Below are 15,773 nucleotides of genomic sequence, written 5' to 3' on the forward strand. Positions count from 1 at the left end.
TTAGTGTTTGTATTGTGCCGTAATTGGACTTAATGGATAGCTTTTTGGCTTCAATAAATTATACTGTCATGGTTTTTAGAACTCTCTTTCTTCCTAGCAGTTGTTATTCCTTCTCTCATTCTTTCACCTCTGTCATCAGTCCACAGTTCTGGAAAGATTCTCTGTTGTCATGCCATCATAAGTCACTAATTCAAAATAATGCTTTATTCTTGTAGTTAGTAACAATATTTTTATACTTTGTTTTTTTTGTTCTTTCTCCTTGATTTGGAAAAGAGAAATACAGACGTGAACTTAAATGCTTCTGAATACCAGTTTCTCCTGCCCTTAAACTGCTGACTGTACTTAACAATTACTGGTATGCTGTATTGTAGCATATGCATATTGTATGTGTTGCTGACCTGTGTTCAGTATGTTGAGAGTTCTGGTGTCTGCACCGTGAAATCAGACAATCCTATTTGGTATGTTAAGTTAAATGCCACCAAAGTAACTGCATATAAATGTGTAACTTCAAGTTCAGTCTGATTTCGGACAGTGGTGTTTAATATGCTCTAAACTGTCAGTTCTAAGTAGAAATTATTATCATTTTCTCTTGTGGACAGTTATCATCATAGGCATCAGGACAGTCCTGGAAAGATTGCAGAAGTAACAGAAGTCACGGGGTTTTTTTCTAAAACTGACTTAAGACCACTGGAGAGTTTTGGATAAAGTAACACTTCCATCATGTAGATGAGAGCAGGGAGGCACGAATGTTAAGTCTCCATGCTGGTTCATTAGTTTGTTCTTCCCCACCAAGTACTTTATAAATGCTCGGTGTACTTCTTTGGCCCCTTCACCACAGATGAGCATTTTCCTATATAAGTAAGTTAGAAGAAAAAAAAATCTTAGGCTGTTTTATTACTTACCAACCATGGTCTGATTCAGCACTGAGTAGTAGTGTAAACTTTAGTCTGATTATCCCACCAAGACTGGATGGAAAGCTTGCTGAGGTAGGTGGCAAAAACTAGTTGTTTCAAGCCATATTTGACTTGGTCTTTTAGAGCAACCCCATCCCTTTCTCCTCCTTTGGTGCTTTAAGCTAAACACCAGACTGGAAGGGTGGATGGCCTGAGGGGGGAGTTTCTCTGGTCCACTATCTGAATTGCTCTGGCAGTAACCTTCAACAGAGGTTTGGGAGGTTGGCTAGGGGAAGCAAGCTCCTGAAGTATGGCCACTTTGTCTTCTAGAGCTTGCTTTTGTAACTCATGGAAGTAGTTTGCATGCTACTTAGCTCTAAGATAACTAGCAGGGAGAGCCCTTCCCGGAAGACAGACGGTATGGTCTGTCTGCTCAGGGTACTCAGCCACACAGGCATTGTTGGAGAAAGGACTGACCCAGATTAGCCACTTCCCTTGGGGAACCAAAGAGTGAGTGTTTCACCCCCAAATACTCTATGCATTGCAAACTACAGAACTTCTATGAAAAGCACTGGGATATATTCCCAAAGAATGTGTATTATTTGTTTGTTTGTTTATTCTGACAAAATCTAGTATCTGTCTCCTAGAAAATTACCCTGACTCAAACATCCTTATAGTTTTTAAGAATAATACTTTCAGTTTCTTGTTTTCTTATGTAAGAAAAATGTATTCGCGAGAATTGCAAACCCATTATTCCATGCCTGTTTCCCTGGTCTATGGATGTAATTACGAAGTTCAGCTCTACTTTGTCAGTCTGGTCTGATGATACAGAGCTGTAAAATCACTTTTCAAATTTTTCTTAAATATTGAATCATTTCTTTGAAAACATCAACTATGTTATTAGGACTTTTGGGCTTGGGAAATGTTGAAAGATTAAAGAAAAAAAATTGAAATACTAAAAGTAGAAACTGCCATGGTAAGGTTGGCAACATGACTAATAATTACATTCACTTATATCTGATGAAGAATATCTTTAGACGTTAATTTAAAAATACTTTGGAAATTGAAAAGAGGAATAAGACTACCACTTCTTTTAAAAGGAACCACTTAAAATATTCATAACTATAGTAGTAGCGGATTTAAAGATACAATAACATCTTCATGATGAGCTCCCTGTTAGATGCCAGTCTCTTCCTTTCTTTTGTATTACAGCAGTATCTGTAGGATTCCTTCCAACTAAAGTTCACCGGTGGGTTTTGGGAAGGATGGAGTTTGACGTGATAAATGTCCCATACACCTATTTTATTCTTGCTTCTTTCAGGAGATTGAAAGTCACAACCTTTCTTCATATGATAGCTGTATGTAGTAAATAATCTCTAAACCACTGCAGGATACTTTCATTCAGTGGAACAAAGATGAACTGGACATCCAACAGAAAATACTTTCTTTAATAAGAAATATTGGAATCCTTTTCTTGGGAGGAAGTGCACGTGCGGACTGTGTGGAAACCTGAAGTATTTTGAAGACTCCTTCCCAGTTACAAAGTTTGAACTACTTCCCAGTATCAGTTTGAACTACTGATACATATTGCATCGAATTGAAATGATTTTGAATTGGCATTATCTGTAGGGCTGCCATCACTTTATTTAGCGGTGTTGAACCGGAAGTGCTTTGTACTTTATTTATGGTCTTTCTTTAGACCTAAAAAAAACCCCTGTTTGCCATCTGTAACATCTTGTAAACTTCCGAGAGCCTTGTAATTCAGTTGTCTCTGTTCTGGAGCAGGAGCGAGTGGAGGGAGTTGTCCTTAGGTGTATGTTGCTCATAGGAAGATGAAGTCCTTATTATTGTTATTCTCAGTACTATGTGTGAATATGTTAAAGGAAACACAGGTGCACTTTAAAATTCATTCCACCTTTTTTTATCTATCAAGACTTAAATTTAAAATTCTTTGTTCTTCCCTTTCTTCTCTACAATTGTTGACATAAATTCCCAGTACAGTCCAGTGCTTGTCAATGTGCATTACAAATATCTAAGCAAAGGAAGAGAGAGTTATGTGGAGCAATAAAAGTAGTAATTTCACTTCTTTGAGTGCATTCATTTGTGATTTCAGGAGTATTTCATCGTCTAGTACTCCAAGACCTTTCTCTTCTAAAAATAAAGTCATTTTATACAGAATCTTGCTTATTTTTGTCGGAATATATTATAGTTATTGATATCATATTAGGAAATGCAGAATGTAAATGTACTTATTCAAGTACTAATGAAACTCAAGATAAAAGAATCAAACACCATCATGTATGTCTGTTCACATTGCCTGGATTACTTTTCTATATGCAACTACAAATTTTCACTTTGAAAACTGGTTTAAATTTTACAGTATTTTAATAACTTAATATAGAATATTGGCATACAGTTTGCAGAATATTATAATCAGATTCTTGGAGTAATAGTTGTAGTCACAGTTTGACTTTACCAGACACTGTAGCATGAACAAGGTTACTTCACACAAGGCAGCCTGTGCAACTGGGATTTGCAGCAGTATAGATTCTTCTGTTCTTACTACAACATGCTTTTCTTGGAAACAAATACATTCTCAGATATAATCACAGCTTTTTATTTTATAGTCAAGAAATAGTAATGGAATTGAAAGCTGATGTTGAAGATTCGTGCAGTTATTTACATATCAGTACCTTTAGTACTTCTATCGGAGACTTTGCCCTGTTTGCCATCTTGCTTAAAAGAGGAAAAAAATCACATAATTTTGCTTTTTTCATCTCTGAACTCTGCTAGTAATAACTTCAGATACGTATGTTGTTCTCTGTTCTCTTTTGGATTTTTTTTTTTCTTTTTTTTTTTTTTTCCCTTAAGATCTGGAAGACTCCCAATACTCCTCCTCATAATTGGTGTACGTGCTTAACCCTAAATTGTGCATTATGGCAGACAAATTAACAAGAATTGCTATTGTCAACCATGACAAGTGTAAGCCAAAGAAATGCCGTCAAGAATGCAAGAAGAGTTGTCCTGTGGTTCGAATGGGTAAGAAATGTAACTTAACAAAGTATTTAAGCAATTGGAGAAGTTTTAAATAATGTTCTACTAGAAGGAACTGGTTTTTCATAATTGCTAGTTTTTTGTTTATCATTCATGCTTTGTTCCATAAAGCCTTTAGAAGTTTCACTGAAAGCATGAACAATTCATAGTAATAAAGCCACTTTTCAGGTCTTCAGATGATCTGAAGCTTCAGTGAGTGTTAACCAGTTACATGTTCCTGTGTGGAATTTATTAGTACTGGCAAGAATTCTGATTCATCAGAAACTTTCTTGAGTTAATCTTATTCTTTTTCACAGGAAAACTTTGCATAGAAGTCACATCACTGAGCAAAATAGCATGGATCTCAGAAACACTTTGTATTGGTTGTGGTATTTGCATCAAGGTAAAAGTTAGGCTACTTTAGTTAAAGTGATAAAATTTCCTTATTATGCTATTATATTTAGTAATTATGTTTAGTAATGCATACTGTAACTTCAAAAAAAATTTTGTTTCCCTGAATAATCAGACCTTGTTAACTGTTATTGTTTATAGAAAGTGAAGTACTCTGTGAGTTTACTCAAATGGTAGGGTTGCAGGCTGTGGTTGGTAACTTTTTGTTTGTGGCTTTGTTTTTGTTTGGTTTTGTTTGTTTGATTGTGGCTATAGACACCTAGCAATAGAAAGATGATTTTGTAAAAGAGCTAGAGAATATATGCAGTGTGCCTCATTTTTATTGTAGACTGACGGTCTAAATTGCTAACTGTTTAATTGGAAAAATGTGCTATAGAACTTCTTTGGAAAGTTGGCTATATAAATGAAAGTGAAATAATTTGGTAAAAGTTCTTGTAAAAATATTTAAATGCACAGCTGGTTGCAGTACAGAACATAGCATTTTGTTAATAAATTGTTTGTGTGCACTAGTAATCTATAACTTTATTTCAATTACAGAAATGTCCTTTTGGAGCCTTGTCAATTGTTAACTTACCTAGCAACCTGGAGAAAGAAACTACGCATAGATATTGTGCCAATGCCTTCAAACTTCACAGGTATTTTATTTTTCAAATTAATGTGAGAGAGACAAAAATCCAAGTTTTTGATAGTCTAAACAGAGTGCACATCAAGGTGTTCTTGGTGGTTATTATTATTATTATTTATTGTTGTTGTTGTTGTTGTTGTTGTTGTTGTTGTTGTTGTTGTTGTTATTATTATTATTATTATTATTATTATTATTATTATTATTATTATTATTATTATTGCTGGAGCGTGTCCGGAGAAGGGCAACGAAGCTGGTGAGGGGTCTGGAGCACAAGTCTTATGAGGAGCGGCTGAGGGAACTGGGGTTGTTTAGTCTGGAGAAGAGGAGGCTGAGAGGAGACCTTATTGCTCTTTACAACTACCTGAAAGGGGGTTGTGGTGAGGTGGGTGTTGGCCTCTTCTCCCAAGTAACTAGCGATAGGACAAGAGGAAATGGCCTCAAGTTGCGCCAGGGGAGGTTTAGATTGGATATTAGGAAAAATTTCTTCACTGAGAGAGTGGTCAGGCATTGGAACAGGCTGCCCAGGGAGGTGGTGGAGTCGCCATCTCTGGAAGCGTTCAAAAAACGTGTGGATTTGGCACTTCAGGACATGGTTTAGGGGACATGGTGGTGCTGGATTAATGGTTGGACTTGATGATCTTGAAGGTCCTTTCCAACCTAGTGATTCTGTGATTACCTCAGTAGCTTCCTTTTTGAATGTTAGTTACTTTTTTCTTATTGAAAAGTATTATAACGAAATAAAATTTTAGTGCTCATTTTAACAGAGCTGTTTAAAGAACAGACTGCTCTTAAATCTTTCTTATGTTCTTCTATTTTTAAGGAATATTGATTTAATTTGAATTATATATTGACGAGTTAACAAAGTAGGCTGAAATAATTAGAAAGCCTGAAAACAGGTTGTAACATTTGCTTGACTACCAAATGTTGGTGTATGATGGCATTAATATAATCCAAAGTTATTGATGTTGTGTACAGGTTGCCTATCCCTCGTCCAGGTGAAGTACTGGGATTGGTTGGAACCAACGGTATTGGAAAATCAACTGCCTTGAAGATTTTAGCAGGAAAACAGAAGCCAAATCTTGGAAAATATGATGTATGTATCAGCAGTAAAATAGAGTTGGCAATATAGATAGCTATGGCTATATTTTTTTCACTGAATTTTCATATCTGTGAACGCGATAGGATTTGCAAGGACGTTGGCACTTTCCCTATTACCAGGTGACCAACTCCACACAGAAACAGTAGTAGGAGGATGTTAACAAAGGTTTTTTTGCAAATTCTGTGTATCTTTCAAGAAAGGTAAGGATACTAATTACATTTGTAACTCAGTAAAGATAAATATGAGAGATAGGTTTCTGTCTTTAAGTCACACTTAAGGTTTGGGTTTTTTTATACCAGTCTTTAAAAATGTCAACTTTTTTTTGCTCTGCACAATTTACCTATTCCTAATCAAGGAATTTAAGTAGCTCAATTTTGGAGTTTCTTGTAAGTTCAATATTGTTCTTATCTGAACAGCTCTCGTGTCTATGAGCACTTACCATGTATCCTTTTGATCTCTTAGGCTTTTTTATCTTTGATTCTTTTGAAGACGATCTCTTATAAAATGTGTTGTTATCTTAGGTTGTTGTTGAACATACTTCCCACTGTACACTTTAATACTGAGTTCTGAAAATCCATAGTTTCTTCTTGTTCATTTAAAATGTTTTTTCTTGAAAGGGCTAGTGACACCTGGGGAAAAAAATCTGAACTTCTGCCCTCCATTTTGCAATTTTGTAATTTTTCTATTTCTTTTTAATGGAAACTTTGCAGAGGCAACGTAACAGTTTGGCAACTAGCTTTTATCCAGGCTTTTTTTTTTTAATCTTGCAAGTACATTCTATTTGCTGTATTTATCAGAATTTTAAAATAAAATATTTTTTTAATGATGTTTTTAGAATGGTATAAGTAAACATAGCCTTTAATTTTGTCACAGGATCCACCTGACTGGCAAGAAATTTTGACTTATTTCCGAGGATCTGAATTACAAAATTATTTTACCAAGATCCTGGAAGATGACCTGAAAGCTATCATTAAACCTCAGTACGTGGACCAGATCCCTAAAGCTGCAAAGGTGAGAAATTTCATGAGCTAATAGAAAGCTGGGAGCTTCTCCTATAATATTTCTTCTGTGTTTAAAGATCTTATTTATCAGCATAATTCAATGTAAAAAATCCACTAATGTCTGAAACTTCTAATGTTGATAAAACGTGGGTATTTTCTATCATTTATCATGCAGGGAACAGTGGGATCAATTCTGGATCGGAAGGATGAAACTAAGACACAAACTGTCGTATGTCAGCAGCTTGGTACGTAATTTTGTGAAGTCAAACTTCAAAGTATTCGAGAAATACATTTTTACTGAAAAAATAAACTTACTACTTATGTGATAGTAGACTTAAATTATACCAATTTTAAAAAAAGATAGAAAAAAGTAAAGATGCTTTAGTTTAAAGCCTAGGGCTTGCTGTAAGCATATCTGAACCAATGCCAAGAATACTTTCTAGTGGCAAAGGCAAACTAATTGATCCATGCTAGTTAACAGAATCTAATGCAGTTTCTGTTTTCATAGTAGAAAAAGAATTCCAGTTACCATCTGCTGCTCTTGCTTGCTTATAACTCTGGCAAAATGTTAGCATCCCCTCTTGTGAGAACACTTACATATAGAAAATACCATGCAAGTACAAAAAAAATTTACCACTGCCTCCCGTGTGCCCCGCCCCCCCCAAAAAAAAGAAAACCCACCTGTGTATAGCTAATTATAATGAGAGTGATACTGACTTTTGAGATTAATGCAATTAATAACTTCTGCATAATCCAGCCCTGTTAATTTTTTGTAGGTGTTTTGTATTCAGTTGTTACTAAATTTAGGTGTTGCTGAATTAACAACAGGGTTCTTTTCAGTAGATCTGGGTTTTAAAGGTGGGGCTGCATTGTGCCACCAAGAGCATGGTCATTGGGTCCCACTTAACTTACTAGTGAAACACCAGTGAATGTCTGCTGTGATTATACATGTTTCTGTAGGTAATAAAAATATGAATTGTTGTGTTGGTTATAACATATCTAAAATTAACCACTTATTTGCAGACTTAACACATCTGAAAGAAAGAAATGTTGAGGACCTTTCAGGAGGAGAACTTCAGAGATTTGCTTGTGCAGTTGTTTGCATTCAGAAGGCTGATATGTATGTTTAGTTTAATTCTGTTACATATTGCTTCTAATAATCTGTCTCAGAATATGGTCCTCTAATTTACATTTATTGTTAGAAATAATACTTTCATCTGAAATATTTAAACAAAGGATTTTTTAAAAAAATAGTTTTACCAGCTTGGAAGCAGAGATCCACATTTACTCCATATATAATCTCTGGAGTTTTTATACTTTAATTCATCTGACTGGAAGTAGCTAATTCCGGAGGCCAATGTTAAATTTCAGCATCGCAACTTCATCATCTTTCCCTAATCCCACATGAATGTATCCTGTTTGACAGCGTACCTCACTTAGCCTCTCTGAATAAGAGATGGACACCTCTGGGAACTTGCGTCCCCCTTCTTCTGTCTTGCAACCAGGAAATTGCTGTCTAGTCTATGCTGTTTCCTGACTCCTTGGGACCAAGAAAGCAAGATCAGAAGAGTTGCGGGGTTTTGGTTTCTGCTTTGTTTTGAATTTTTTTTTTTTTTGGTGGGGGTTTTTTGGTTGACTGGGGTTTTTTTTTGGTTGGTGCAGGTTTTGGGTGGGTTTTATTGTTTGTTTTGTTTCTCTCTTTTGGAAGATGTCCTTCTTCCAAGTGTCCTAAAGTACTTTGGCACTTTTCAGTTCATGTTAAATTTAAGCCAAACCAGAACTGAGTGCATGGGATTTCTGACTGCTGATTTCTCGTAACATTTGATAACTTTGTCAGAGCTTTTGGCAAAGTAATACTTAACTCAAACTGTTTAACAATGTCACGTGACAGTCCTATCAGAGATTCATGGCAGGTGTCAGTACATAATTCTCTTTTTTTTGTCTCTCAATATAAATAATGATAATGTTTTTTATTTCTGTGTCTTTAACAGTTGAAATGTTAGTATTAGGTTTGAATACGTAGAAAGCTTGCATTCACCAAGACTTCATTCTTTCTTTTGGGGCTAGCTTCATGTTTGATGAACCCTCTAGCTACCTAGATGTGAAGCAGCGTTTGAAGGCTGCCATTACTATTCGATCCCTAATAAACCCTGACAGGTAAATACAAACTTTAAATGTTTTGCTAGAATGTAATAATAGGTGACTGTTTACAGAGGGAAGAAACACCCAGTCCCTCTCCTTAGAAGTGCTGATTTCTCAGCATGGTACACTAATAGATGTTTAAAATATGCTAAGTCAGTAATACTCTGTTCCTTTGCATTTTAGAAACTTATTTCCTATAGTTTCTGTACTATTTCAGCATTTTGTAATAAGGATGTGAAAATATAGGTGGTTATTTTTCACTTGAATATTGCTGTTCCATGCCTTTCTCACAAATATTTTTTTTTTCTTAAAATGTGCCAAGTACTTTTCACTCCAGTCAATCAATATCCTTCCACTTACTGTACATAAAGAAGCTGCCAGTTTACACCAAAGATGGACTTTGAACTTGTCATTCACAATGTCTGTTTATTGGACAGTTTAAAAAAAAAAAATGCTTATCAGAGATTTGAACTCTATCCTTATTTAGTATAAAGCTAAGAAACCATATTAAATGAAAATCATGCTGATAGCTTCTGCTTATGCAAGACTAGAGTAAGAAAGAAAGACAAAATGTTTTGCGTTGGAAGTATAAAAGCGTATCTCTGGCTCTCTTTCAGATACATTATTGTTGTAGAGCATGATCTGAGTGTGTTAGATTATCTCTCTGACTTCATCTGCTGCCTGTATGGTGTGCCAAGTGCTTATGGTGTTGTTACTATGCCTTTCAGCGTCAGAGAAGGTAATTCTTGATATATTTCTCTTTAAACATACCAAAAGAAATTTTGTGGCAGAAAATAAAAAGGTACCAAAATGCTAGTTGTCCACTATGTGAACATGTCTTCTTCCTGTTACAGTTCGGTAACTAAAAAACTACTGTTTTATTTTGTGCAGAATTTCTGTTTTACATGATCCTAAATTTCTGACTCAACCCAAAAGTCTTAATTATGAAATACCCTTTGTCTCTTGCTATGGACATAATTTTGATACTTGCAGGTGTTTTGTAAACAGTGGAATTACACAAAAGACCCTATAAATAGTAAAGAAAGGGCAGGAGACAGTTTGCACAGTACAGAGGTATGTAGTGTTCGACTAAATTGACCACACTTGTAGCACTGAGACTCCGTAGTAACTGTTGTTGTGAGAATGGGTCCAACAGCAGTAGTTTCTTTAAACCCTACACACACCACTAATACTAGGTTTTCAGGAAGAGTTTCTTTAGCCTTTCTGTAATTTTGGTCAGATTTTTCTTCATCCAATTTGTGTAATGTACACACTTTCAAATAGGAGGTTTTGTTGCCTCTGTTACGGCATTTAAAATCTGATGTTCTCCTTAACTGATTTAAATTCTTGGCTGTAAATTCCAATTCATCTTGTCTTGTTTGTCATAGACCTTTTTTAATGATTTTTTTTTTTCCCCCCCTCTCTTCATAGGCATAAACATTTTCTTAGATGGCTATGTTCCAACAGAAAATCTAAGGTTTCGAGATGCATCTCTGGTATTCAAAGTGGCTGAGACAGCTAACGAAGAAGAGGTTAAAAAGATGTGCATGTACAAATATCCAGGAATGAAAAAAAAGATGGGAGAATTTGAACTATCCATAGTAGCTGGAGAATTCACCGATTCTGAAATTATGGTGATGTTAGGGGAAAATGGTAAGTGCAGTTCTTGCTGGAAACTGCCTCTACAGCCCTAAATATGCTCCTAAAGCCCTTTTTCAGTCTGGGAGCCAGGCTCAAAAATCACTGGTTTTGAGTCAGGTTGAACTGCTCATTTCCTAGTGAAGATTTCATGCCATGAGCTTGCTCTCTATAAAGCAGAAACTTGCAGCTACCAAATGTTAATGATGTCATTGTGTTTGTCTGTGACCCCATTTGAAGAACTTAGATTGGCGGGAGGATGATTGACCTGATGAGCTTAGCCACAAAATTATTGTAGTTTTAGATGTCTCTTCCATTTGAAAAAGCAAGTAATAGCAAGTGCTGCTTGCTGGAAGTCAATATAGGAATTATCAAAGCAGTTGAATTTTAAAATGTGTTCCTTATTAAGTCTTTATTTTACTGTATCAGTGACTTAATTGTTAGAGCTCTAAGTTACTAAAAGGTCTGAATATGTAACTTGCATTGTATTTTAGGAACTGGCAAAACTACATTTATCCGAATGCTTGCAGGAAGACTTACGCCTGATGAAGGAGGTAGTGCTTAATCCCTTAGTTGAAATCTATTTTGAAGATACTGGAAGGCTCTTGTTTCATTATAGTTTGGTTTTTGTTTTGTTTTTTTAATAGGTGAGGTCCCGGTTCTAAATGTCAGCTACAAACCACAGAAGATCAGTCCTAAATCTACAGTATGTTTCAGCCTTATTTATTTAAGTATTGTGTTTGCTACAAAAAGCATGTTGGTAGTACACAGGTAGAATTTCTTTATGCCTGGAACAAAAAGCTCCATTAATTGTATTTCTTGTTTTCTTGTGGTGTGGTGCATAAAACTAAGTGGCAACATTTTTCTTCTAATAGGGAAGTGTCCGTCAGCTACTGCATGAGAAGATCAGAGATGCCTATACACATCCCCAGTTTGTAACTGATGTAATGAAACCTCTTCAGATAGAAAACATCATTGACCAGGAGGTATTAATTGCCTGAGACAACATCCTGACTTTTCCTCTTTAATTCTGTGCCAGTACCTGAACTAAATAAGGCCTTATTCCCCCCTCCCTACCCCAACAGGTTCAAACATTGTCTGGTGGCGAGTTGCAGCGCGTAGCATTAGCCCTTTGTCTTGGTAAACCTGCAGATGTCTACCTAATTGATGAACCTTCAGCATATTTGGACTCTGAACAACGTCTAATGGCTGCTAGAGTCATTAAACGGTAAAGTATGCATGATGGGGAAAAAGGACTGAAACTTTCAGTAGTTTTACAGAAAGTTTATATTTGGTGCACTCTCTTTTTCTTTTTAATTTCTATTTCAGTTTCATTCTCCACGCTAAAAAAACAGCTTTTGTGGTAGAACACGATTTTATCATGGCTACATATCTTGCTGATCGTGTGATTGTTTTTGATGGTATTCCTTCCAAGAACACACTTGCGAACAGGTAAGAGACTTGTTTGGATTAGAAGCAATAAAGGAGGATAACATAGAAATAAATTGCTTATCAGAAGCATCAATAAAAACAAGGCGGTGAAGCATCTCTGCCTATGGAAATTCAAGCTGCATTTAAAGTCATCCAAGCGTGTCCTGAGGGTTCTGGCTTTTGTTCTGAAGTGAGGAAAAGAAAATGCGATTGACCCACACTTGGAGGCTGCCTAGACACAGAGTTGGGGCATAGTTGGAGAATATAACTGAGCCCTCAAAAACTGGACCAGCTCTGGGCTTAAACTAGCCTTAAGCAACTGCATACCAATTAAATGACAATCGGAGGAGAACAAATAAGTGGCATCAATTGTAAGGAATGGAAAAAAAGGACCAATTGTAAACTACGTTTGTGAAAATAACTTTCAGACGTATTAAAAGAAAGCAGTGTACTGAGGGTAGCTGTGTGCAAATCCCGTGAAGCACAAGTCTTGACAGCAGTATAACATGTATACTACCTACGAGTTTTACTCTTTCAAGGCTGTCTCTCTTGATATGTCTGCTTTTGTTTCTGTAAATAATTCCATGTAAATTACAGAGACTTTTTGAGGAGCAGCCTTATTGGAAACTGGGCTTTTAAAACAGTATAATTACCAAGGACACAATGTGAGCCAGATGAAGTAAGCACGTTGCTCTAGCCATGTGTTTAACAACATTTTTTGTGTTTACAACACATTGTTAGCCAGGTTTTGATGGTATTCCTCCTAAGAACACACTTGTTTGAATGAAAAAATCATGATCATGCAACTGTTTCTCATCATCAGTTATGTGTTAGCATCTTTGTTACATCTTGCTAATAGTGCAGCTCTGGCTTTTTTAATTTGAATGTAGGTAACTTAAGTGTGCCAGCACAGGCACAGGTGTGGATACAAAGTAAAAAGAACGTAAAGATGGCAGTCTGAAGACTTGTAGTGCCATGCCGAGATACTGCTGACAGATGAGAGCAGTAGTTACAACTTCTTGGACAAGACATGATTTGCCTGAAAATGCAGCATATCCCGGCATGTCAAATACAGCTCACGTTAGCAGACCTGCATGAGCTCAGGATGGAGGTCAAAGCTGCCTGTAATCCTGCACAGTGTAGAATTTACGCAGATTTAGCTGGAATGTTCTTCTCTCTTAACAGTCCACAGACTCTTTTGGCTGGAATGAACAAGTTTTTGTCTCAACTTGAAATCACTTTTAGAAGAGACCCCAATAATTACAGACCAAGAATAAACAAACTCAATTCAATCAAGGTAAGAGAGGAGCACCTTTACAGTAAAGCAGCCATGACTGGTTTATATAAAGCCAGGTATATAAAATAAGGAACAAAATGAAGAGTAACCCAGTAGTTCTGCTGTGCTGGAACACGTGAAACAAGTAGCAAGAGTAATAAGGAAGGTAGAAAGGAGTTTAGATAAGTATCTTTTTATTTCAAAGACTACTTCAAGTAACCCTGACCTCTTTTCTCTTCCCAAGGATGTGGAACAAAAGAAGAGTGGAAACTACTTTTTCCTGGATGACTAAATACTGCATCTGAGCATCTCTGTAACTGGCATATAGAAATGCATATTGGCATCTAAACATTTGTGGATGAGAAGGCTCAGTCAGGTTTTTAGAACACTTGATCTTCTGGAGCTTGAAATCTCTTGCTGCGTGTAACATCTGAGTAGCAGTGTAAATCCTAGTCTGAGTAAAACTGCCACTTTCTAAGATTTTGGTGACACAGCCCTATTTTCAGTGTAATAATTTCAAAATAGACCACCTTGAAATTGTGCAACTGAGTCTCCTGATTTTTCAAACTTTAAGGGAGGTTTTCAATTCAATATATATTACCCATGTACTAAGTACCGATTGCACTTCCTCATTCTAAGAATATTTGAAGCTGTTTTCTGTATGAGAGGCAAGCTTCCCAAGAATGTCAGGCTGAATCTCTCTGGATGAGGGTTTCCATCAATAAATATCCTCCTAACTTACAGCTCTTCAGTGACACAGTGCAAAAATTCTTGAATTACTGATTCAGAAGTGTATATGTTTATAGGATGTTGTCAGGCACACCTTTTCTCGTGCTACAGAGAACACCACACAAAAGATAGATGGAGTACAAACAATATAAAGGAAGATACCTACACCGCTTTAGTCATCTGTCCCTGTTCATCTTCTCAGCCCAAGTTACAAGACACTAGTAAGTTAAATAAAGTCTTAAAGTATTAAAATCCTTTCTATCTTCTGTAACTTAAACCTCCATACTGAAGAAAGGTTAATGACTGTTTTTTTCCAACTTGTTCCTCCACCGGTAACTGCTGGCACCCGCTATCTTTCCATGGAAAGATTAAGTTTTTACAAGGTTAAGATGCAAGAATTACTTTTGCCTAAAGCAAAAGCTTTGATCCTTACTGTAGACAAAAATGAAGATAAATATAGCTTGTCAAAAATCAGTTACCATATAAAATAAGGTCTTTTAGGGAAAAGTGTCTATATTTAGGGGTTCCTACTTACTTGTGTAAAAATAACTTTATCTTAAAAGTAAGGAGGGGTATTTTCCATGCAACAGCTGTCTTCTTGCCTTCATTGGCATGTGAAAAATCATACAGGAGATAAAACATGGCTTTGTTCTTTATTTACATTTTTGCCTCATACATTACAGAAGGCAGTGGCTTGTGAGTTTTTGGGTGTTTTTTTTTAAGCCATTATGTGTGTTAATAACTTGGATATTTTATAACCTTGGCAGTATTGGGTGTTAGACACACTCTACACCTCACTGTGGCTAGCTGACAACAGAAATACATCCATGTTACACCAGCAGAGGTACTCCATGAAGAAGTACCGGTGATGAATACTGCCTTATACCACCACCATGTGTTGGGACAGAAACTCCTAAAGGCCAAGCAAAACTTCTAGTTAAAGTCATGCAGATGAGTACGAATCCTTTTGGACTCGAGTTCCACATCATCTGTTAATCAGCCCTAATTAGGGTGAGGTAATGATATGGTTTTATTTTTATTACATACAGCCCCCTACGAACCAGTGGAATCCTGCAACCTAAAACATCTTGCCCCAGGTAAAAGGTTTGGCCAATCAATCTACAAGTCTTTCAGCAAAACCAGAGGAAACCATACTTTATCAACGGTGAAGGTGGAGAAAATCCTACATCTGCACTTGTCCTACAGTAACAAGGTGGGCACAGGCCCAGGGTAAATGCTTTAAATCAATTTTTAAAAGTAAATTCTAAAAGCACAGCCCTACCAGTTATTGCCATGCCTATGGTTTTCCATCTGATTCCCAAGGAGTTTCTGTAGATGTGATTCCCAAGGAGTTTGTGTAGATGTTACTGCATTTGTTCTTGCAACAAAGCTCATGATTAAATGCCTGCTGTAGTACCGAATGATTATTTCAGCAGTTGCTGGACAGATTTGGGCTACAAACTGGAGTTACATTTTAGAACCTCCCAGGAAAGGT

The 15,773-nt window shown here is 36.4% G+C and overlaps 1 protein-coding gene across 1 annotated transcript; it reads left to right on the forward strand.

Annotated features, from left to right (window-relative positions):
* The first annotated feature begins 3,345 nt into the window (after window positions 1-3,345).
* ABCE1 (ATP binding cassette subfamily E member 1) lies at window positions 3,346-14,042 on the forward strand. The gene is made up of 17 exons (XM_081999707.1): window positions 3,346-3,932; window positions 4,244-4,329; window positions 4,875-4,972; window positions 5,938-6,055; window positions 6,935-7,072; window positions 7,238-7,307; window positions 8,086-8,182; window positions 9,130-9,219; window positions 9,822-9,943; window positions 10,636-10,857; window positions 11,337-11,396; window positions 11,490-11,548; window positions 11,718-11,828; window positions 11,928-12,070; window positions 12,172-12,294; window positions 13,459-13,570; window positions 13,794-14,042. Exons 1-17 carry the CDS (start codon window positions 3,830-3,832, stop codon window positions 13,839-13,841), a joined length of 1,800 nt encoding a protein of 599 aa, XP_081855833.1. The 5' UTR covers window positions 3,346-3,829; the 3' UTR covers window positions 13,842-14,042.
* Window positions 14,043-15,773: the final 1,731 nt, after the last annotated feature.

The sequence above is a fragment of the Phaethon aethereus genome, assembly GCF_964289735.1.
Source record: "Phaethon aethereus genome assembly, chromosome: 4".
Lineage (NCBI taxonomy): Eukaryota > Metazoa > Chordata > Aves > Phaethontiformes > Phaethontidae > Phaethon > Phaethon aethereus.

What these genes read in the sequence shown, in the direction of transcription:
- ABCE1 (XM_081999707.1), top strand. Translation starts at nt 3,830, where the DNA reads ATGGCAGACAAATTAACAAGAATTGCTATTGTCAACCATGACAAGTGT. An exon ending in AATGCCTTCAAACTTCACAG is followed by an intron (nt 4,973 to 5,937) that starts GTATTTTATTTT and finishes TGTTGTGTACAG; the next exon opens with GTTGCCTATCCCTCGTCCAG. An exon ending in AGATCCCTAAAGCTGCAAAG is followed by an intron (nt 7,073 to 7,237) that starts GTGAGAAATTTC and finishes TTTATCATGCAG; the next exon opens with GGAACAGTGGGATCAATTCT.